The sequence below is a fragment of the Cervus elaphus genome, chromosome 24, assembly GCF_910594005.1.
Source record: "Cervus elaphus chromosome 24, mCerEla1.1, whole genome shotgun sequence".
NCBI lineage: Eukaryota > Metazoa > Chordata > Mammalia > Artiodactyla > Cervidae > Cervus > Cervus elaphus.
Genome location: NC_057838.1, coordinates 26,813,855 through 26,838,165, shown reverse-complemented (window position 1 = coordinate 26,838,165; position 24,311 = coordinate 26,813,855). Strand labels below are relative to the sequence as shown.

At 44.1% G+C, this 24,311-nt stretch overlaps 1 protein-coding gene across 1 annotated transcript in view; it reads right to left on the bottom strand.

Annotated features, from left to right (window-relative positions):
- LOC122683264 (translation initiation factor IF-2-like) overlaps window positions 1-15,510 on the bottom strand; it is a 60,273-nt gene extending 44,763 nt beyond the window's left edge. Inside the window, exons 1-3 of the mRNA XM_043886955.1 lie at window positions 15,472-15,510; window positions 9,164-9,244; window positions 8,329-9,111 (exon numbers count right to left, since the gene is read on the bottom strand). Coding sequence (XP_043742890.1) covers window positions 8,329-9,111; window positions 9,164-9,244; window positions 15,472-15,510 — 903 coding nt within the window. The remainder of the gene's footprint in view (window positions 1-8,328; window positions 9,112-9,163; window positions 9,245-15,471) is intronic.
- Between the last annotated feature and the right edge of the window lie 8,801 nt (window positions 15,511-24,311).

Sequence of the window (24,311 nt, the reverse complement as noted above, 5' to 3'; positions counted from 1 at the left end):
TTGGACTCTTGTTTTAACTAGGAAAAAAATGCCCTTAACATTTTAACTGTGCTGCCAGATCTCTGTTGATGTCAGTCCACCAACCCCCCTACCCCTCACCACCACTCAAAGTCAAACCAAATTAACTGTTGGAACCCTGTATTCAGAATCACAAAATGGAACGGACTGTCTTACTGAGTTACCCTTCTGTTTTCATCCTCTTTGGTCCCCAGCTCACACACTCCAATTTCCACTCAAAATAAAAAACGTGAGGGAAGAATAGAAACAAAGATCATAAAGACGCAGACACTAAAGCACTAACAGCTTCTAGAAACCTTATTAACCTGAATCCCACTACACTCACTAAATAATTAAACGCGATGCCCCTCGAGTTAAACGGCAAATAGCAGCAAGGGTTGAAGCAAGAGCTCCTGTTATCAACCACTTTTCAGGAATCCCCTGATCAAAGCAAGGCAAAGACCCTGGTTAGTGCTGGAGGATAACAGAACTTAGGGAGAAGAGTGACTTGAAATCACCATGTCGTGCCCAGTAAGATGGCAATTATCAAAAAAAACCCAGAAAATCGGACTTGCCTGGTGGTTCAGTGGTCAAGACTGCGCTTCTTTTTTTTTTTTTTTTTTTCTTTTTAAGACTGTGCTTCTAATGCAGGGGTCTCAGGTTCAATTCCTGTTTGGGGAACTAAGGTCCCACATGCTATGTGGCCAAAAATAGTAATAATTAATTTAATTAAATACACACAGCATAAAACTATAAAAAACACAGAGAATCACAAGTGTTGGTGAGGATGTTGAAAAATCAGAACCCTTGTGCATTGCTGATGGGAATACAAGATGCTGCACTCACTGAGAATAATGGTATGGTGATTCCTCAGAAATTAAACACAGAACTACCACAGGATCCAGCAATTCCACCTCTGGATACATACTCAAAAGAAATGAAAGCAGGGGCTCAAACAGTTGTTTATACACCCACATTCATAGTGGCATTATTCACAACAGTCAAGAGATGCAAGCAACGTGAGTGTCCAAAGAGAGATGAATGGATAAACAAAATATTTACATACATAGCAATGGAATAATATTCAGTTTCAAAAAAGAATGAAATTCTGGTGTGTGATACAACATGTTAAACCTTGAAGATATTAGGCCAAGTGAAACAAGCCAGATACAAAAAGACAAATACTGTATGATTCCATTCATATGAGATTCTTAGATATTCATACTGATAAGAGACAGAAAGCAGAATGGTGTTCGCCACAGGCTGAGGGGAGAGGGAGGGTGGAGAGTTAGTGTTTACTCAGTACGGAGCTTCTCCGGGGTAAGATATGGAAGTTCTGGAGATAGACGGTCATGATATTTGCACAACAATATGAATGTACTTAATGCCACTGAACTGTGCATTTTCAAATGGCTAAAATGGTAAATTTTATGCGACATTTACTTTACCAAAAATTTTTTAAAGAACTAAAAATGGTCATTGCATTAGGGATTTCCCTTCATCTCAGACTGGGGGGACTTGGGCACCTCTGGGGGAAAAAGAAAATTTGGCAAAGACAGGTAACTTGCTCCCACCCCCGCAGGAGATTATGAAAGAAGCATGGCAGCCCTATGGCCCTATACCTGCTGGGGAAGCGGCAGGGAAGAAGGGAGGGTGGATAGAGTTAGACTTACTGGGGTCAGATCCATTTACCTTCCATCTGGCTCCCACTCTGTCATTTTTGAAGTCTCCGGTGTTCACAGCACATGACCCAACACTGAAGAGTGACTCTTCATGGGGTAGGTGGATGGATAGATGGATGGATACATGGACCTTTCAACTACTTGGCTAGAATTTGGGGAGAAGACCCAATTGACCACTCTGGCATACTTTTAAGAGCTTAAAACACCTCTCAATGTGAGGGTAGGGAGGGTAAATCGCTGGCTAAGTTTTGGGCTGCTTTTCCTCACTTCTGATTAGAATGATAGTTTGTCCCTGCCCTCTTTGGGTCCTCCAATTTTAGGGTTCCTTGCATACAAATGAAGGAAGGGAAGAGGAGGGCACTGAGAAGGGAATGGGTTCAGCAGTCTTCCCGCTTTGAGCACCAATTCTCCCCAACAACATAGGGAGCAAGGGTGTGCTGGCCACTTACTCCTCCCAATATACTTGAAATCTGGCCTTGTGCTTCTAAAAAGAACACTCTGTGTAACCATGAAGGAATGCCTGACAAGTAATACCACCTCGGGACATGTTTACTAAGTAGAATCAGATTTAGCAGGTCTGGGCAGGGTCTCCCACTTTGAGGGTGTCACAAGCTCCCAGGTAATGCAGATGATGCAGGCCGGCCCACCACACGTTGAATAATAGGGCTTTACACTCCTGCAAGTACATCATGAGTAGTTCATATGAAGCGCCAGGACAGATGAAACACAAGCTGGAATCAAGATTGCCAGGAGAAATATCAATAACCTCAGATATGCAGATGACACCACCTTTATGGCAAAAAGCAAAGAGAAACTGAAGAGTCTCTTGATGAAAGTGAAAGAGGAGAGTGAAAAAGCTGGCTTAAAACTCAACTTTCAAAAAACTAAGATCATGGCATCCGGTTCAATCACTTCATGGCAAATAGATGGGGAAACAATGCAAACAGTCACAAACTTTATTTTCTTGGGCTCCAAAATCACTGCAGATGATGACTGCAGCCATGAAATTAAAAGACACTTGCTCCTTGGAAGAAAAGCTATGACCAATCTAGACAGCATATTAAAAAGCAGAGACATTATTTGGCCGACAAAGGTCCATCTAGTCAAGGCTATGGTCTTTCCAGTAGTCATGTATGGATGTGAGAGTTGGACCATAAAGAAAGCTGAGCATGGAAGAATTGATGCTTTTGGAGTGTGATGTTGGAGAAGACTCTTGAGAGTCCCCTGGACTGCAAGGAGATCAAACAGTCAATCCTAAAGGAAATCAGTCCTGAATATTCATTGGAAGGACTGATGCTGAAGCTGAAGCTCCAATACTCTGGCCACCTGATGCGAAGAACTGACTCATTAGAAAAGGCCCTGATGCTGGGAAAGATTGAAGGCAGGAGAAGGGGATGACAGAGGATGAGATGGTTGGATGGCATCACCAACTTGATGGACATGAGTTTGAGCAAGCTCTGGGAGTTGTGAAGGACAGGGAAGCCTGGTGTGCTGCAGTCCATGGGGTCGCAAAGAGTCAGACATGACTGAATGACTGAACTGAACTAAACACTCCTGCAATCAGTTGGGGCCATAACAGCAGTGACCAAGATCAGGCAGAAACAATAACAGACAAGATTTTCCTCTCACGAGCATCCCCCTCCTCCCACTGCCATTCTCCATCCAAGCCACAACCTTTTGTTCCACCATGAATCTGGACCCTTAGCCACTTTGGCATAATTAGCCAAGGCATCTACAGTCACTCACTCCCAGCTTTCCTCATTACACTGAAGACAATCAATGCTCCCGGAGGTCAAAGAAATTTGTCCTCCCCAAGAAAAGTGCGCCTGTGGTCCTCAAACAGTAACTTGAAGACAGTCTCTGCACTCACTGCTTACCTGCTTCTCCTAGTTAAAATGCATGATTCAATACTACAAGCAAAGCCAAACCATTTCCAGCACCCTAGAGAGACATTCTAGTTTTGGCCACATCTCAAACTGGAAACTATTTGTTAAGGACCATAATAAAAGGGCTTCCCTTGTGGCTCAGCTGGTAAAGAATCTGCCTGCAATGCAGCAGACCTGTTGGGAAGATACCCTTGAGAAGGGAAAGGCTACCCACTCCAGTATTCTGGCCTGGAGAATTCCATGGACTATATATATAGTCCATGGGGTTGCAAAGAGTCAGACAGGGCTGAGTGACTTTCATTTTCACTTTCATAATAAAAGGAGGTGAGCCTACATTCTACTAGATCATGCCTCCTCTACTTTTTGTGAAACTGACAGCTTGCAGAACACCACTATCCAAAAAAAAAAAAAAAATTCAGGCCCACCCAGAGCATATGCTGCTGATAATAAAGAACTGCTGAAAAAAAAAAAAAGAACTGCTGGAAGGACTTTGATTTTACCAGAACATCAGAGGAACTGATGGAGATCTTATCTAAGTCCTCCAGTTCTCCATATGCATGGATGTTTCTTCTCTGCAAACCTGGAGAGAGAAAAATAAAATCTCATACCCTATTCTAATTAGTATCTATTTTAAGAGCTGCAAATACACCTGCATCTACGTTATCAAATGTAGAATTTGCCAATAGCTAATCTGTGTAAACAGAAGTCAGGAGACAGAGGCATTTTTTTCAGTCAACATATTCACACTATCTACTAACTAAGCCCAGGCATTAGAAGGAGCACAATGAAAAGGGGAGAGCTCTGAATGGTATGCTAAGGATGGGACTTCCCTGGTGGCTCAGTCAGTATAAAGGAGACCACCTGTAACACTCAACAGAAAGACAAACCACTTACTCCACCTGTTTGTAGTGATTTTCAACTAATTATTTTAAAAACTTTTTTTTTCAAAGTCCCCTGAACACCCAGAGCAGGGTCTTCCTTAACATTCAAATGCAGATAATTCATATTCTAGTGGTTCTTTAATTTACTCATATACCTATTTCCCCCCCAAAAAATGGAGCATCCTTTTCAGATATCAGTACAAAATCCATTTCCCCTAGGAAGATTACCTTCTGCTTTTAAATGTCCTGGCATAGCATAAAACCTGCAACTTGAAAAGAGCCTAGAAATAATTCAGCTCCAAGACTGTCACACTGGGGACTTCTCTGGTGGTCCAATAGTTAGGATTACTTACTTCCACTGAAAGGGGCACAGATTTGACCTCTGGTAGGGGAAATAAGGTCCCACAAGCCACGCAGCGGGGCCAAGAGGAAAAAAATTATCAAACTGGGGTACAAATGCTTACCCTGAAGGGAGCTCCCAAAGCCCCAAGGAAAATAAGGTGAATCTTTTTGAGTGTTTTTTGACTCCAGGCAGCAATTTAAAGTCTTTTTATACTAAAACAAATAAGATGAATCCTGCATTTTATTCATCAAAGGAATAATGGAAGTAACACTGAAAGTTCACTGGGAAGTGCTGGAAGCCTCAGGCTGAGCCCCCCAATCCCCTTCCAGGGTTCCCTCAGCCCTAAGGGCTATGAGGGTAAGTTTCAGACTCTTTCAGACTCTATGGACTGTAGCCCTCCAGGCTCCTCTGTCCATGTGATTCTCCAGGCAAGAATACTGGATGGGGGTTGCCATTTCCTTCTCAGGGGACCTTCCTGACCCAGAGATCGAACCCGTGTCTCCTCTGTCAGCAGTCAGATTCTCTGCCACTGAGCCACTTGGCAAAGTCCGGCTTTAGAAGCATCAGTAGAATCCTTTTCCTATTGAGACCCGGGAGCCAAAAGACATTCCCAAGGCTGTGAGTGGCTGCCTGAGAGGTCACTGCCCCTGTTAGTCTTCATAGAGACTTACAGTGCTTCTCACCATCACCCAGGCGAGGCTGGGAGCAGTCCTTCCTAGAACACTGGACTAGAAGCCCAAACAGATTTTAAGAACTCACCTTCCACTGTGTTCCACCCTCTTCTATTTCAGGTGCACTATTAACAAATACATAATTAAAACTGCTTCTCCATGAATAATGAAGCCACGCAGTCCTTCATAAAACACATGTCAAATCCTTTCTTTAACCAGCTGCACATCATTTGGTATTGTATGTAGTTCAGAGGCACCCAGACTGATACATATGCGATTATTTTCTCTCTCTTCACTAAAACTTTGAACTTTTCAACAGTGCAGGTGGCCTCCAATTGGATACACCTAATAAAAAGGCAAGTCAAATTAGGGAACATTTATTCAAAAAGAAGGAAAAAGAGAGGGAGAGGAACACTAAGACCCATTCAACAGTGTTTCTGTATACAACAGAGACTCACCCAGGTTAAAAATCTAAGAACCCACATGAGCCCTGGGATTGGTGGAAATAGTTGTCCCCTAACATCTCAATCTCCTAAAAGGACCATCCCTTTGTCCTCTCACAGAAATCCAAATACATACCAAATACAGGTGAATTAAACAGATCAGGGTTCATTGTCAAAACCAAAGGTCATGTGATCATATATTTGAAGAGGCTGGCTGTTGTAACATTATCCTCAAGTTTACTAAACTGAAAGACAGGTGAAAGACTTGATTTAATATCAGCAACCCTCAGTAAGTTTAAAGGAACTCCTCACCCTCCAATGCCTTTCCCACTGGAGCCCAGCAGGAGAAAAGAAGCACCTCTTTCGGAAGAGCAGCCGCCTGCCTGCCTTTCTCAGCTGTCTTCTAGGCTATATGGTGTAACAGAATAATCAAGTCTAGGAAAACACCAACAGCTGCTGGGCAGAGAAAGCCCAAGGTCGGCTCTCCACCTTGGGAGCAGACAGTCACGGGGGGAACCCAGAGAGTTAATTCCAGCCTCATCGAACAATTACAGAGACCTACTATGTGCAAGCTTAGGGGCAGGAGCTCAGAAGAAAGTCCACATCACATGGCAAACAGTAAAATGCTGCTAGTCTGGAAACAAAGTTTAGGAACTCCTCTCAATGTGAGCAATGCTGTTTCATTTTCAAAGTCCTTTTACAAAATCTGATTCAACCCTCCCAATAAACCTATAAGAAGGAAAATAACTTCTATTATGTTTGCTATCATACCCATTAGGGCTCAAAAACCTTACCAAGTCACAAATCTAGTCATGTTGGAAGAAGACCTAAAAACCCTCCCAGGTCATTCAAACTTTTACAGACACTTTCATTCACAGCACTCTTTAATCCTTACAACAGTTCAGGGAAGTTTGTTTGGGTTTTGTTCCTTTGTTTTGCAGGGGGTGGGGGGGCATGCAATCCCAAAGAGGGGAGAGCCTGGTCAAAGAAGTTAAATAAGCACCCAAGGTCACACTGCCAGCAAAGAGAGGAGCTGTAATCTGAATCCAGGTTCCCCCCTTCAAGTTCTTCTCTAACACACCAGAGAGAAGGATTATGAGCAACACAGCCAGAGTGGAGACACCCTCCACAGAGAGCTGAGGGTGGGAAACCAAATCCCACAGGTCTCTGGGGCATCAAACAGGAAATGGTTGGTGCTGGGACCAAGCTGAAACCCAACTCTGGTCTAACCTGCTGCCCACGGACATGCACTTTCTACCCAGCTCAGCATCATCCCCAAGCCTGGGTCAGCGTTCCAGGTGGCTCGGTGCACAACTGTCTGGGCACCTCTGTGATAAAGATGGGGCCAGAGATGGAAGGGCACACACACGTGATCTTTCCAAACCAAGAGGCAGGAGCCATCTGTCACTCCAGGTCCAATTCTGAACCTGCCAGCCGACCTGTCATCATCCACCAGAACTTGGGACACCTCGCTGGTGCAGACCGCCCAGAGCCCCCATCGCTCAGTCTGGCGCCCTCCCTCTCTGCTGCTCTTGCAGTTGGACACCGGAAAGGACGCTGTTCCTAGCTTATTTGCCTGGGGTATATATCTCCACCCTACCCCATCACCAAAAGATGCTCCACTGGAAAGGGTACCCATCCTGCCTACCCAACGGCAGACACTGACAACATTCACCCATTTGCTTGAAGCAAAGTTCTAGTGAGGCATAAGGGGGACAAATATTTTTTTAATCAGAGGCCTAGACATACTTAGAAAGAGCCCAAAGCGGACGCTGATTTCAGTTTCTGAACAGGCGCAGCAAAGGGGTCTAAAATACGTAGACTTAAAGGGTAGGGGGCACCCAGGGACAACCCGGGAAGCAAGGAAGTGGGACTTTAGATTTGTGTTTTCCTGAACACAACTTTACAAAAGAGGAAGCAATACATTTTATTAAGTTTCTTGTAACTGCAGGAGGCTGACCTTGGAGATTCGAAAAGAACTGAAAAACTCGGGTCCAAAAAGTGACAAAGTGAACTTGTTAACTCTCGGGATGGAAAGGAGGGGGCCTAAAAGCCATCTGTCCCGAGCCAAACACTCTCAGAAGATGGAGTTTACATTCGTTTGGCGGGTGAATAGGAATGGGGTGCCGCTCGCGCTCTGGCCTGGCTCAGCTCGGGGCTCTTTGAAGGTCGCCTCATTGTCACTTCGAAGCGCCGGAGCCGGGAATCCAGGCCACGCGGCGTGACCGACACGATGCACTATGGGCACCTTTCTGTGCCCCATGGCCCTCCCGCAGGTGCGGCCGACGCCGGAGGGGGCCGTCCCCGCAGGGTCCCGGCCTCTCGCCGTTATCACTGCATGCACCCACACTCCCGAAACAGCTTCCCCACCCATCCCCGAGGGCCCGATGCACTGAAGTCACCGGTCAGCGGTCCCCGGGCTTACCCTCGAGAGGCGCACGGAGCGCGGCCCCGTAGCAGGCGCGATCCCGGGGGCCTCCGGCGCCGAGCTGCCCAAACGATCGGCTCTCCTGGCCGCCTCCTTCTCGTTGTCCTCGGCCCAGTCCCGGCCGCCCGGCGGCTCCGGTTCCCTCCACAGCAGCCGGCCGGGCGGCACCGGGGCGCACGCGGCGGGCTCGGCTGGGGCGCCTCCTCCTCTTTCGGCTGCCCTCCCACCGACTCGGCGCTCCCGGGCTCGGGGTCCCGGGTTCTGGGACGCGGGGCTCGTCGGGGCGCTCCGGGTCCCCCGCGCTCCCTCCTGCGCCGCCCTCCCGCGCGCGGCCCCTCTCCCGGGGCGCCTCACTCGTTGCGCGCGGCCGTCAGAGGCTCGGGGGCACGCGGGGGCGGCGGCCTGGTGGGCCCCGGGGCGGCGGGCGGGGGCGCTGCTGTGGACCCGGGCACTGATGCGGGCGCCGCGGCGCGGCCTCTCGCCATGGCTCTCGGCGGGCGGGCGCTTCGCACCTCCCCTCCGCGCTGCCGTCACTGCCCGACGCGCGCCGAGCCCTCCCCTTCCCCCGCCCCGCCTGCAGGCCCGCGCCACCACCTCCAGGACGCCCGCCGGGCGGAGCGCGTCGCTGCTGCCCCGTGCTGCGCCCCTCGAACCTCTCCGGCAGGTGGCCGGCTCCTGCGCCTTTACCGGCGTCTGGCTTGGAGAAGTCCCGGGCGAAAATACCTGGATCGGGAAAGGTATCCCACACTCCCAGTACCACCGCCTCCGCCCCGAGCACTTCTAGCACTTCTTGGTGTCTGTCCGGCCAGTCTATGGGGAGGATGAAACTCACGCTGACTGCCGAGAACGCGGGGGAAATCCAGGCGCTCCGTTCGTGCAGGCCGGGCCGTCCCCTAGGAAAGCAATCCTTAGGCTTAAATGGGGGTGGGCCAGAGCCAGGAGGTGAAGGGAATATGAATGAACAAAATGCCACCAAACGGTAAGGGAGGGAGACAGGGATGTGGAGGATCAGGAAACGATCCAGGAAGTAAGTGCATTCAGGCTACTCTAATATGCAAATCACCAGTGGACAGTTTAACGGGGAACAACACGCATGACCTCATTTCCAGTTGAGGCTGCTGAGTTTACAGCAGCGGCCTCGTCCCTGCCCAAAGGTCATGGAGGACACTGGGAGGACATGGAGAAGACTCAGATCAGAACGGAAGACCCAAGGAAGCTAAACCAGAGAAAAACCTGGTTTCCATTACTGGAAGGGGACTTGAAGAGAAGGTGTATAGTAAAGATCGGTTCAAGCAGGAATCATCCACGGATGCTGGCTCTAGGGGGTTGTGGTTTATTGTGGGGCAGATATTTGCCTGGGTTAGTGTGTCTCCCCCATAGGTGGTTTAGGCTTATTAGTAGCAAGAGAAAAGTATTCAGTATACAGAGGGGCAGGGAGACAGCACCTTGACCAGGATCAAAACTGACTTCACGGATGAAAGCAGATGGATAACATGTCTTCAGAACACATCACCTAGACAGTGTTTCCAGGGAGAATGCAGAACCTGAATCTAATGATGATGAAACCCCAGACAAACCAAAATGAGGAATATCTATTTCAAAAGGAGGCAGGGACTGTATTCTTCAAACATGTCAATGTCGCAAAAGAAGACTTGGGAAATGTTCAAGATTAAAGAGTGCTAAAAAGTCTTGACAACTAAATGTGATAGCTGGTCCTAGACTGGATGTTTGGGGGAGGGGAGATGCTGTAAAGAACATTCCAATGGACAAAATTGGAATCCTGATAGTAAAGTATAGGCTCAGTGTGCTGATGTTGATACTTGTGTTATGGTCGTGTACAAGGATATCCCTGTTATAAATACACTCTGAAGTATTGCATAGGGGTAAAGAGGCACTACGTATGCAATTTATCTTCAAATGATTCACAAAAAAACTGTTGATGAAAAAAATGATAAAGTAAATGGGCAAAAAAATTAACCATCAGTGAATCTGAGTTCAGGGTGTATTGGAATGTTTCTGTAAGTTTGAAATTATTTTCAAATAAAAAGATTTTGAAAAACCATCAAGTGGGGGATGAGGTGAGATGGGAAGAAGGCAAGAAGTGGTCATAAAAAGACAACCCAAGGGATCCTGGTGGTTTTAGGACTTGTGGCTTTAGAATAGGTGATAAAATTTATGTAGAACTGATACACACACACATAAGTACAAGTAAAACTAGGGAAATTGAGGAAGACAGGTGGACTGTATGAATGTCAATATCGTAATTGTGATACCATATTAAAGTTTTCCAAATGTTATCATTGGGGAAATTAGGCAAAGGGTATTATTTCTTATGACTGAACGTGAATCTACAATTATCTCATTAAAAATTTCATTACAAGGAGTTCCCTGTTGGCCTCGTGGTTAGGATTCCGGGCTTTCATTGCCGTGGCCTGATTAGGGAACTGAGATCCCCACAAGCCGCCCAGCACAGCTGAAAAAAGAATTTTTTTCAGTTACCCAAAAAAAAAGATCATGTATGTGCCAGATATGTACATAAATGAGCATGGCTGCCTGGGAGTTCAAAGAGCAGATATGCGGAGGTCCTAGTAGGTTTAGAGCCGACATGGAGCTGTTACCAACAGTGAGGGTTTTTTTAAGGATGAAGAGACTATGTGAAGTCTAACTGACAGATCAGGTTCCTTCCAGTTCTGTAATTTAAGAATCCAAGAGCTGGGGGATCTTTGAGATCATCTAGTCCAACCTTCTCATTTTCAGGAAACTGCGGGCAGAAAAGTGGTACATGACCAGAGGAGCATCGAATTAGTGGTAGACCCGTAACTACAACTCTTGTCTGCTGAAATATGTCCAGTGCTCTTTGCACCTTTACCAGCTGCCTGTCACTCTCCATTTCCATGAGATAGAGTCAAGGTTGGTACAGAATTCTGAAGTCATTCATTCAGCCATTTTGAGCCCTTGCCTGTGGCCTTGTGGGAGCAGGGTCCTGACGTTTGGTTCCCAGCACCAGATGACAGACTGTGGATTCCGCTCCAGAGGAGGAGGGGCCGGTCTGCCTCTTACACTCACAGCTTGGAGGAAGCAGGTGGCAGATGGAACCCCTGGAGCGAGTCAGCCCCCCCCCAGCTATGGGCCCTGAGCTACTTGAAGCTGCTGGTAGCCTTCTGCTGCTGCAAGTCAAGAGTGCAGGGCCCTGGGAAGGATGCAGGATGGATACATGGAAGAAAAAACAGTCATTGCCCTGGCAGGTCCCAGCCTCATCCAATATTAGGCAGAGGTGTCTGCACCAGAAGTGACTCTGGCCTCTCTTGGGTCATGGAAAGTCACTATTCTTTCCTTTTGTCAAATCTAATCAAAATCAAAATCAACACATGTTTACAGATATTTGTCAGGCTCTGAATTAGTTACTGTGGGAAAATGCATACAAACAAACAAAAAATATCCAATCCTTGACCTTTATGTGAAGTGAAAGGGAAGTCACTCAGTCTTTGAGACCCCATGGACTGTAGCCTACCAGGCTTCTCCGTCCATGGGATTTTCTAGGCAAGAATACTGGAGTGGGTTGCCATTTCCTTCTCCAGGAGATCTTCCTGACCCAGGGATTGAACCCAGGTCTCCCGCATCGTAGGCAGACGCTTTACTGTCTGAGCCACTTGACCTTTAGGAACCCAAAATATAGCAAGGGACCCAGGATGGAAATGTAGAAAATGACCTGACCAAATAATTAAGATGCTAGCTTTGTTGGGTCAGGTTCTCCTCAGAAGAAGGGTTAGAGAGGGCTTGAGGGGAGTGATCCCATGGAATAGAGGTGAGAAAAGGAATCAGGACCACACAAAAGAGGGAAGGAGAGAAAGCCCTTCCAAGGGTGCTTGGTCTAGGTGGTAAACACTATGATCAACTGAGCTCAGTCCCACTGCCGTGGCCCTCTGAGGAACTGCAAAGAATGAAAGACAAAAGAATGGAGCATCTATCCACCAGTTCCTGCCTCCCCCTGGTCAAGTGGACGCTGAGCAGAAAAGTAAATCAAGCAGGTATGACACAGGAGATACAAACATAAAATGATGCCTGATGTACCAGCAAAAAAGCAGCCTGAGGGCAGGGATTTTTGTCTGCTTTTATCACACTGTTGCTTTCCCAGCACCAAAGGAAAATGAAAGTGAAGTTGCTCAGTCATGTCAGACTCTTTGTGACCCCATGAACTGTAGCCTACTAGGCTCCTCCATCCATGGAATTTTCCAAGCAAGAGTACTGGAGTGGCTTGCCATTGCCTTCTCCAGAGGGTCTTCCCAACTCAGGGATCAAACCCAGGTCTCCCGCGTTCGCAGGCAGACGCTTTACCGTCGAAGCCAGTTCATAATTTCCCAGCACCAAAACCAGTGCCTAATTCATAATAGATGTCTAATCAATAGATACAGAATGGATGAAATACTAGCTTAGGTTGAGGATAGAAGAAATTATAGAAAATAGACGCATGAGTCATTTTTCAACAATTTGTATATGTATGCGCCTATTTGTGCCAGGTATTGGATAGTCCAGGTATTGGATAGGGTGACAGTATAGTGAATAAAACAGGTATAATCCTGGCCTTATTGGACATCCCAGTCTAGGAGATGAATCAGGTAATATGATACATGAACACATATTCAATTAGCTTGTGACAAATGCTCTGAAGAAAAGGATGCAGGCACTAAAAGTAGGTAATAGGCAGATTTATGATAGTTGGTCTGGGAGGACCGGTCTAAGGAGGTGACCCTTAAGGTGAGATCCATAGGAAGAACAGGAGCCAACCGAGCAAAGGGGAAAGGGACAGCATGAGATAAACAGAGGCAACAAAGACCCTCCTTGGCTGGAGTCGTGAGAAAGAGCCAGACCGTGGGTTTGTGATGGTTTGGGTAAGGAGAAAAGAGTTTTAGGTAAGAGAGTGATATCATCAAAGGCAGATTTTTAAAAAGTTCCCCCCAGCTGCTGTGTGGAAGATGGACTCAATTGGATAACCAAGATGATCTCATGGCTTTGGAAGGTGTAAAGAGGACCAGACCATTTCAGGGCCAGCCAGGGAGACATGGCTTCCACAGCATCTACCTCCACCACCTCTACTGCCCGCCAGTCATACTTCAGTAATGTGCTGACACCCCACTGTAACATGCGTGGCCCCCCCAAATTGAACTAGTAGAGTATAGGTTTGCACAACTGAAGTTTCGTTAAAATCAATATTTCTCAGACAATCTTACAGTTACTATTTTTTTAAAGGAAAAAATGTTTTCTACTCATTTCATAGATATATAGGAAATAGGTCAATTATTACAAGTAAAGCTTAAACTGACATGGAGCACCCTAAATGATTGTGGGGGGTACTCACCTGTAACCACCTCCCACACATACATCTTCCAAGAAAAGAACTTGAACCTGCCACCATTCTAGACCAAGAGCAAAAGTCCAACTACATTATACCCACTCTGATGTTATCACTGAATGTCTTATCCTCGGGTTTTAATCTAACATTTATTGAGCACATATATGTGCCAAGCACAGTACTAAGTGCTTTAATTATAACAGCTCAGTGAATTCACAGCAACTCTATAGGATAGCTATTAACACTTTATAGATAAGAAAACTGAGCCTCAGAGAAGTTAATTAACTTACCCAAAGTCACATACTATGAACAAGGTCAGAATCCAATCCAGGCTTCTAGCCTCATATGACTAATTAAATACATTGCTTTGGTTCTCCTGCAAATAAAGTAGAATCACTCAGTCTTGGAAGATGGGAAGGATAGAGAGGTGAGGATTGGGATGGGAAACTAATCTTATAATTAAGACATGTAGCCTTTATGTTTATAATGCTGACCCATTGCTCACAGATTTCTCAGAAGGGAAAAAACATAGATTAATACCAATAATCTCTTTATTGCATCCAATATTAATCTTGAGATTTTTAAACACCATCTTTGCATGGATAACTTCCAAATTTATACTTTTGGCATTGACTTTCCCTCCTGAACTCCAGACTCATCAACAAACTTCCTACTTGACGTTGCCATTTGGATGTCTAACAGACATTTCAACCTTCTAGGTCCTAACCTGAACTGCTGGTCTTTCCCCAGTTTCTACTCTTACAGGCACCCAGATTTCAGAGGCTCAGGCCCAAAACCTTATAATTGTTTTCATCTTTTCTCTATTTTTTTGCAATGACGGTATTTATGTTTTTAATTAATTTTTATTGGAGCACACTTGCTTTATAATGTTGTGTTAGTTTCTACCACACAGCAAAGTGAATCAGCTATATGTATACATATATCCCCTTGTTTTTTGATTTCCTTCCCATTTAGGCTACCACAGAGCACTGAGTATGTTTCCTGTGCTATACAGTAGGTTCTAGTTAGTTATCTGTTTTATACATAGCATCAATAATGTATATAGCCAATCCCAGTCTCCCAATTCAGCCACCCTCCCCTGTCCCCCTTGGTGTCCACATGTTTGCTCTCTTTGTCTGTGTCTCTATTTCTGTTTTGCAAATAACATCAACTATACCACTTTTCTAAATGCCACATATGCACATTGATATATGACATTAATTTTTTCTCTTTCTGATTTACTTCACTCTGCGTGAAAATCTCTAGGTCCATCCACGCTTTTACAAATGTCCCAAATTCGTTCCTTTTTATGACTGAGTAATATTCTATTGTGGGCTTCCCCGGTAGCTCAATGGTAAAGAATCTGCCTCCTAGTGCAGGAGACTCGGGTTCAGTCCTTGGGTCGGGAAAATTCCCTGGAGAAGGAAATGGCAACTGACGCCAGTATTCTTGTCTGTGAAATCCCAAGGACAGAGGAGCCTGGTGGGCTACAGTCTATGGGATTTCAAAAGAGTTGGACACGACTTAGCGCCTAAATGACAACAACAATATTCCATTATATAAATGCACCACATCTTCTTTATTCATTCTTCTGTTGATGGACATTTAGGTGTTTTCATGTCTTGGCTAATGTAAATAGTGCTGCAATGAACATTGGGGTGCATGTGTCTTTCTGAATTACGGTTTTCTCTGGGTATATGCCCAAGAGTGGGATTTTTTTCAACCCCACATCCAATCTGTCAGCAAGTCTGTTGCTTCTACCTTCAAAATATAAGCCAGAATCTACTTACCACTGTCACTCTCTGCAGCTTACTCCAAACCACCGTCATTTCTTCCAGATTCCTATAAGAACCTCCTAATTTTTGGACTAGCTCCCCTGGCCCCCGTCTCCCCTATAGTCCATTGTCAACACAGGAGCCAATGTTCTGGAAACTGTGAGTCATATCATGGCCTTCCTCTCTTAAAGCTCTCTATTGTCTCCCCAGTTCTCCCAGAATATAAGCAAAAGTCTTCCCAGTGGCCCGTTAGACCTACACTATCTGCCCCCCGACCTTATTTTCCTCTTTTCTCCAACTCCCTCACTCACCACAGGCACAGTGGTCTCCTTGCTGTTCCTTGGACATTCCAGGGGCACCCTCGCCTCAGCACTTTTGCTCTGTTCCCTTTCCTGGAATACACTTCCCCTCACCTCAGTGATGCCTCCTTGAACCATCTCATTTAATAATGCCACTTCTTTCCCCAGGGCATCCCAATCTCCTTGCCTGCTCTATTTTTCCCTTGTATAGTACATTTAAAAATATTACAAAATGTATTTATTATTGTTGATTTTCATTTCCTCTTTCTGGACTCATGAGAGAGACATATGCCCAGATGTATGTTCAGCACAATGTCTAGAACATAATAACTGCTCAATAAATATTTTTTGAATGATCAAGCCTTTAGAATCTAACCAAAGATCAAAATTTTATTGTTTAGGGTCTAAAAAAAGGTAGTAATTATTGTTTTTTATAGCAAAGTTAAAAGATCTTGAGAATATGTACTAAACATTCTTATCTGCCTTTTCACAGCCCATTGTGAAGTGAACATCTATCAAAAACCTGCTAGATCCTGCTTGTTTTCACAATCTACCTTATTATCCTTGGCGTAATGAACGTCCCATATTACTTTCTGATTATGGTATAAAAGACTTCTTATCTCCAAGTTCTAGGACTTGGATGACTCTAAAGTGAACTCCAGCTAAACCTCAGGCTTTCATGGACTTTGAGCTCATCTAATCCTCTTTCTAAGCTAAAGATTCCTTATCGCAGTTTAGCCTGATAGAGAACTACCTTTACTATTTTAATTCTCTAGTTGCTCTCTCTATTTTCAAATTTATATGCCTTTCTGAGTTTCTGCTGCATATTTTAAGTGTGGTTAATATTATCCTGGAGAAGAAAATGGCAACCCACTCCAGTATTCTTGCCTGGGAAATCCCATGGACAGAGGAGCCTGGAGGGCTACAGTCCATGGGGGTGACAAGAGTCAGACATGACTGAGTGGCTGTCACAATATTATCCTAGTTGCCTGTTTCCTAGTGTTGTCTGTATATGTGTTTTTTGTTTTTTTTTTACTTTTCCCTGAGCAAGGGATTCTTCATCCAGGGTCCATGGGAGTCCCAGGATAGGTGTTGGGGTTTATTAATGAGAGTGGACTAAAGCGATGTAAGGGCTTCCCTGGTGGCTCAGTGGTAATGCAGGAGACCTGAGTTCGATCCCTGGGTCAGAAAGATCCCCTGGAGGAGGAAATGAAAATCCCACTCCAGTATTCTTGCCTGGAGAATACCATGGACAGAGGAGCCTGACGGGCTACAGTCCATGGGGTCGCCAGAGTTGGACACGACTTAATGACTAAACCACCACCAGCAAAGTGATGTAATCAGCAACTCTAAAATATAATGGCTGAATACAATGGCTTATTGTTTGTTCAAGTAACAGCCTAGAGTAATTCCAAATTGTTTCACCCACTTACAAAAGGACTTTGGCTAATTTTGACTCTGCCATCTTAGGTCACCCTGGGCCTGGCCATCTCAATTAGGGGCTGCAGTAAATAGCATGGAGGAGGTTTTATGAATCAGGCCTGGCAGGGACACACATATCACTTCCACTCAAATTTTACTGACCAGAGGTCCTAGTGACATGGTCAAACTTACCTGCAAGGGAGGCTGGGAAATATAGGCTAGTTGGACAACCAAGAAGAATGGGAAAACAGATTTTTGTGCTCAGCTAGCATTTTCTTTTCTTTTTTTTTTTTTTTTCAGCTAGCATTTCTGCCTAAAGGGGTCTGGGAAACAGACACATGCAAAGACTACGTCCTTTAGCTACATTTATTTTGTGTTGTTTTGAAAATTATCAGGAAATGTGCTTTATCAGTAAAAACTATAAGCTTATGGCTTTACTATACTTCATGCTTCACCAGCATGTATGACATTATATGATTGGCTCAGCTAGGTCACATGACTGTAAAGACTTAGGGTTACAGTTTGTTACTAATGAAAGATACCAGTACATATGGTCTGGTAAGGTGCAAGGCATTATCACACCATCATACCAGGTTCTGACATGTGTTAATAAGAATTGAGCAAAACCTATTGTGAGGGATACTCCACCCACGTCTCTCATGGCCCTGTAGTTGTGTTCAGCCCATGCCAGCTGCCAGCCTTGCATCTCTCTCACTGACCGCCTCTCCTGCTCACTGAAGGCTGCTCTGCTTAGTGCAGTGGCCTGAAATTTCTGGGGAATCGATGACTTTGTACCAGAAGTTCCTCTGTCCCTTAGGACAATTGTATGTTTTATGCTGGCTGCCAGACTCCCTTCATGTGATTGTGAAAGTGAAAGTCGCTCAGTTGTGTCCAGCTTTTTGCAACTCCATGGATTATACAGTCCATGGAATTCTCTAGGCCAGAATAGTGGAATGGGTAGCCTTTCCCTTCTCCAGAGGATCTTCCCAACCCAGGGATCAAACCCAGGTCTGCACTGCAGGCAGATTCTTTACCAGCTGAGCCACAAGGGAAGACCTTGTGATTAAGTTCCAGTTATTTTTGCTGGATTAAACATTCTTCATTGGCCATCTTTCTTCCTGTCTCTCTTCTCTGATCTCCTGCCTGTGTTTCCTTGTTGTTGCTATTTAGTCACTAAGTCGTGTCCATCTCTTTGCGACCCCATGGATTATAGCCCGCCAAGCTCCTCTGTCCATAGGATTGCCCCAGGCAATACCAGAGTGGGTTGCCATTTCCCACTCCAGGGGATCTTCCTGCTCAGGGATTGAACCCGAGTCTTCTGCATTGCAGGTGAATTCTTTACCGCTGAGCCACCCGGGAAGCCCTATGTTTCCTGGGATCACCAAATAAATTGCTTGCATAGTTATGGTCTTCTTTTGGAGGAATCCAAACTAAGACACGTATCCTACCATAAGTATTACACATATTAGTCAGTGTTTATGCTCAGTACAGACTCTACTGGTAGCCATCAAGGCAAAGAGCCTCAGAGAAAATTCTTTAGTCACGCTGAGATTATGGCACAATAGGAGAGCAGTAAGGAGAGATAGGGTCAGCTGTTTCTGAACTACAAGGACTCTGAGAACAAAAGTAACTATCTGGCACTGCTCAGCTCCAGCAAGTAGAACTCTTCTCCTGGTGTTACTAATTTTATCGCCTTTAGCAAAATAAAGCAGTTGACCAGTATGAATAGATTCCTGCTTCTTTGACTGGGCCCCAGGGATGAAAAACCAATAAGAAACAAACTCCATGTAGGGTAAAATAACTTGGCAAACAGGAAGCTGTTTTAACTGACGGAATAAGGTGAGGAGACACAGCGTACCTTATTCCTCCCAAGCCCACCCCACGTGAACCAATTAAATGGAGGATGCACCAGCAGCCTCTTAAAGGAAGATGCTAGGCCTATCTCTTAGCTGAGTAGACAAAGAAGGACTTTCAGGAACGGGAACAAAGTGCTCATTCCTTTCATTTTACTTGAATCACCCCATGGGACAGGACACAAAAGCCACCTCATCCCACGTGAGATGACCTTATTGCCAACAAAAGCACAAGGCATGGGGCAAAGTGCGAGAGCACCTATGTCTGACCATCTTGGACATTCTGAAGAAAGGGTGGATCTTCTTCCTGAAAAGAATTCCAATGTGAGTCAGCTGCCACTCAGAAGCCTTATTTGAAGCAGCCTTCAAGGCCATACATTCCAGTGCCAAGCAGGAAAAAAAGGACACACACTAAAAGAAATGTAAGTCATTGTTTTCCTTTTCCCCTCCATTTCAAAAGCTTGTTGAGCCGAACACACCTTATTGATTCTTTTCCTCCCCATCTCAATTAATTTGAAAGATTGGCACACTATTTCTGTTTCTTTAATATTTACCCTTAAATTTGTAACAAATTTATATTTCTTTAAGAAAAAGACATTAATCTTACATGAGGATGTACTCCAGGAAAACAAGAATAAACTCAAATAAAGAACCTAATCCTTCACATGCAAAACATAGTGATAAAATTCAATACCTGCCTGGAGCAGCTGGGAGTACTAGGCAGTAAGAAGTGCTCAAAACACAAAAGCAAACCCAACCCAAAATGATGGGGTATGTCATAGGGCACAGAAAAGAGTTTCCAATTACCAAAGCTGAGAGAGCTTCCAATGGCCAAAGAGGTTCCAATGGTCAAAACTGAAATAATTTGAACAACAAAATAAATCAGTGCTAGATTTTAACGCCAAGTACAAAATAAATAGCCATGACTCCACACTGATATAAGTAACTGATTGAATGAATAAATACATGATGGACTTCCCTGATGGTCCAGTGGCTAAAACTCTACTCTCTCAATACAGGGAACCTGGGTTCAATCTCTGGTCAGGGAACTAGATCCCAAATGCCGCAACTATAAGATCACACAAGCAGCAACTAAGACCCAAACTAAGACCCAGCTAAGACCCAAACTAAGACCCAATTAAGACCCAACTAAGACCCAGCAACTAAGTACAGCCAAAGAGATAATTAAAATATGGACTTCCTTGGTGGTTCAGTGGCTAGGAATCCACCTGCCAATGCAGGGGACATGGTTCAATCCCTGTTTGGGGAAGATTCCACATGCCACAGAGCATCTAAGCCCGTGCACTGCAACTACTGAAGTCCATGCAACTAGAGTTCATGCTCTGCAACAAGAGAAGACACTGCAGTAAGAAGCCTGCACACCGCAACTTAGACCCTGCTTGCAGCAACTAGAGAAAGCCCACGCAGAGCAAGGAAGACACAGTGCTGTCAAAAATAAATAAATAAATATTAAAAAGTCACAGTTTAAATAAATGAATACATGGGGAAGCAGAGACAAATCTCTCATATAGAGGAATTTCAGTTAAAGTGTGTAGATCTCTACTCTCAAGTGGGTAGAGAATAACTCCATACTCCACAAGTGTGGACTGCACATAGTAACTTTCTTCCAAACAGTATAGTGCAGAAAGGGAGAAGAAATCCCTTGACAGCAGATAAACGTGATAAACACCAGTTCAGCAAGGCAATCAAGATTTTCAGTAGTGCTAAGTCAGGTTAATAGCATGTACTTTTGATATGATATGATGAGGATAGCAGTTTGCCACTGGGGGCAACCTCTCCCCAACCCACAACCCCAGTCTAATCATGAGAAATATATCAGAAAAATCTCAGTTGAGGGACATTCTAAAAATATCTGACCAGTACTCTTCAAAACTGTCACGTTCATCAAAAACAAGGAAAATCTGAGAAACTATCACAACTGAGAGGAGCCTTAAGGGGACACAACTAAGTGTCATGTGGTATTCTGAATGAGATTCTGGAACGAAAAAAGAGCATTCAGTACAAACTTAGGATATCTGAATGAAACATGGACTTTAGTTAATAAGGTATCAATATTTTTTCATCATCAATATTTGCAACAAATGTACCACATTAATGTAAGATATTAATAATAGAGGAAATTGAGTATTGGGCATATGGGAACTCTTCTACTATCTTTGCAATTTCTCAATAAATCTAAAACTATTCTTAAAACGTTTATTTCAAAAATAGCAGTGAACATTGAAATTGGTATAATTTAAGGTCTCAATAACTTTCAATAATATGATAAGAATATTTAATGCATTGGTTATTAAAGAAAGTGAAACTGTTAGTCAAGCTCCTCTGTCCATGAAATTCTCCAGGCAAGAATACTGGGGTGGGTTGACATTCCCTTCTCCAAGGGATCTTCGCGACCGAGGGATTGAACCCAGGTCTCCTGCATTTCAGGTAGCTTCTTTACCATCTGAGCCACCAGGAAAGCCCTACTAAAGTAAAGTATTATTTAAATGTTAACAAAATGAATGACTTGAAATTAAAATATAATTTCTACTAAATCTGGACAGTTAAGGGAAAGGGAAGAAGACGGAGAAAGGAGATCATCAGTCTAATGGCTTCATCCTGTGTAGTGTATTATGTTGATGAAGAAATATGTTTGTTTTTTTTTAAGATATTAGGGGTTATTGCTAGAAAAACTGAAGAAGCTGTTGAACATCCAAATCAACGGAGGGGAACACTGATAAAGTATAATAAAGTCAAAACAAAATATGGTAAGAGTAAGGGTCAGAGGAAACACTGAGAGGTAAATTTTCCTTTAGAAAGAGAAGACTCTCAGGGTGAAAAAACAAAGTCTAGCTTTCTGGTGTTTGCAAAAGACAATGATTTCTTTTCAAAAGTTGGAAGCAATGGGAAGGGCGAGAATACAACAAAACAATGCACAATAAGTTAAAAGAAAAAATAAAAAGAAAGCATAATATGGCAGCAGTGTCCTCAACTTCTCCACACCTGACTTTCCTCAGTTAGCTCACACACAGCCTGAGTCCATAACACGCAGAACTGCAGGGAGTTCTGCCCTTTTCCCCAGTAAACCTGAGGATCCTAAGAAATATTTACATGTTACAAAAATTCCTCCTATTATTCTTGTCACTTCTTGTGCTCACCTCCAAATGACTGTTGCAGACCCCTCACCTCTGCAGAGCTCATCAGCCAATACCACTCAGAAGCCCCCAGCTGTCCGCCTGAGCACAGCTAATATAAGGCTGTCATGTTTAATTAGATTTGACTAAAACCTGTGGATAGTAATTACACGTTAGCCCAGTTAATCAGATGGAAAGACTCGATGTTGTGATATGTCATTTATCCCCAATCGAATCTGTGAATTTTATGTAATTCCAATCAAATACCAAAGACATATATGTCAATCTATCCTAACGTTCATATGTGAGAAAAATATATAAGAAAATATAAGACAATTAAACAAACAATCAAGGGGTATTAATTTTGACCACAAAGCGACATATAACATAAAGTGACAGTAATTAAGGGGTTATTTCTGTCACAGGAATTGCACAGAACTGAGAGTTGAAAAGCAGAATTATGTATCTGTGAGATTTTAATTTCATGGCTAACAACACACTATTTTCCCCTTGTTATAATGATTTAGATTCTTCCCTTGGGCTTCCCTTGTGGCTCAGCTGGTAAAGAATCCACCTGCAATGCCGGAGACCTAGGTTCGATCCCTGGGTTGGGAAGTTTCCCTAGAGAAGGGAAAGGCTACCCACTCCAGTATGCTGGACAGGAGAATTCCATGGACTATACAGTCCATGGGGTTGCAAAGAGTTGGACACAACTGAGAGACTTTCACATTTCAGATTCTTTGTTGTTGTTCAGTCACTAAGCTGTGTCCGACTTGGCAACCCCATGGACAGCAGCATGTCAGGTTTCCTTGTCCTTCACTGTCTCCCGCAGTTTGCTCAAACTCATGTCCATTGATTCAGTGATGCCATCCAACCATCTTATCCTCTCTTGGCCCTTTCTCTTCCTGCCCTCAATCTTTCCCAGCATCAGGGTCCTTTTCAGTGAGTTGGCTCTTCTTATCATGTGGCCAAAGTATTGGATCCTCAACTTCAGCATCAGTCTTTCAAATGAATATTCAGGGTTGATTTCCTTTGGGATTGACTGGTTTGATCGCCTTGCTGTCCAAGAGACTCTCAAGAGTCTTCTCCAGCCCCGCAGTTTGAAAGCTTCAGTTCTTCGGCTCTCTGCCTTCTTTATGGTCCATCTTTCACATACATGTATGATTACTGAAAAAAACCATAGGTTGACTACTGGAAAAACCATAGGTTTGACTATACAGACCTTTGTGAGCAAAGTGATGTCTCTGCTTTTAAATACGGTGTCTAAGTTTGTCATAGCTTTCCTTCCAAGGAGCAAGTGTCTTTTAATTTCATGGCTACAGTCACCATCTGAAGTGATTTTGGAGGCCAAGAAAATAAAATTTGCCACTGTTTCCACTTTTTCCCCATCTATTTGCCATGAAGTGATGGGACCAGATGCCATGATCTTAGTTTTTTGAATGTTGAGTTTTAAGCCAGCTTTTCACTCTCCTCTTCTCACCCTGGATAATCAAATAGAAATTGGTTTAGTGGAAGAAAACTGTAATAAGTTTTAATAACTCTATGGTGCCCATTGTGACATGGGTTTTAGGCAAAATCCTGGGACAAATCAGAGAAAGCATTTTTCAAAAAAACACTTTTCTCTAAGTGTTCCAGTCTGTCTTCTCTAGTTTCTTTTTAGTTCTTCTCCATTTTAAAAGAGATGGTCCTGATAATATATCCGTATGGGCCTTCCCTCATCCTTAGAAATTTCAAAATTAACAGCTACCACCAACACAATCAGCAGTTTTTTTTTTAAGTTATGAAAAATTTAAAATGTAAAAATAGAATTGTATAGTGAGCTCTATGTATTCACTGCCAGCTTCAACAGTTATCAATGCAGAACCAATCCATCTCTAGCCTCACCCAGTCCCCTCATCTCTTGAATTACTTTGAAGCAAATCCCAATGCCAAACATCATATGATTTCCCATAAACATCAGGGTTACAACTGGGGCTAAGATTAGAGTCAGGGCTAAGGTTAGGTCTAGGGTTGCAACAGAGTGAGCTTTAGGGTTATGGCTTGGGCTTGGTTCAGGGCATTTGTTAACCTTAGGACAAAGAGAGCCCTAGGGCAGAGGTAGGCTGCATCCATATCCAGGGTTATAATTAGGGTTAGGGGTAAGGCCA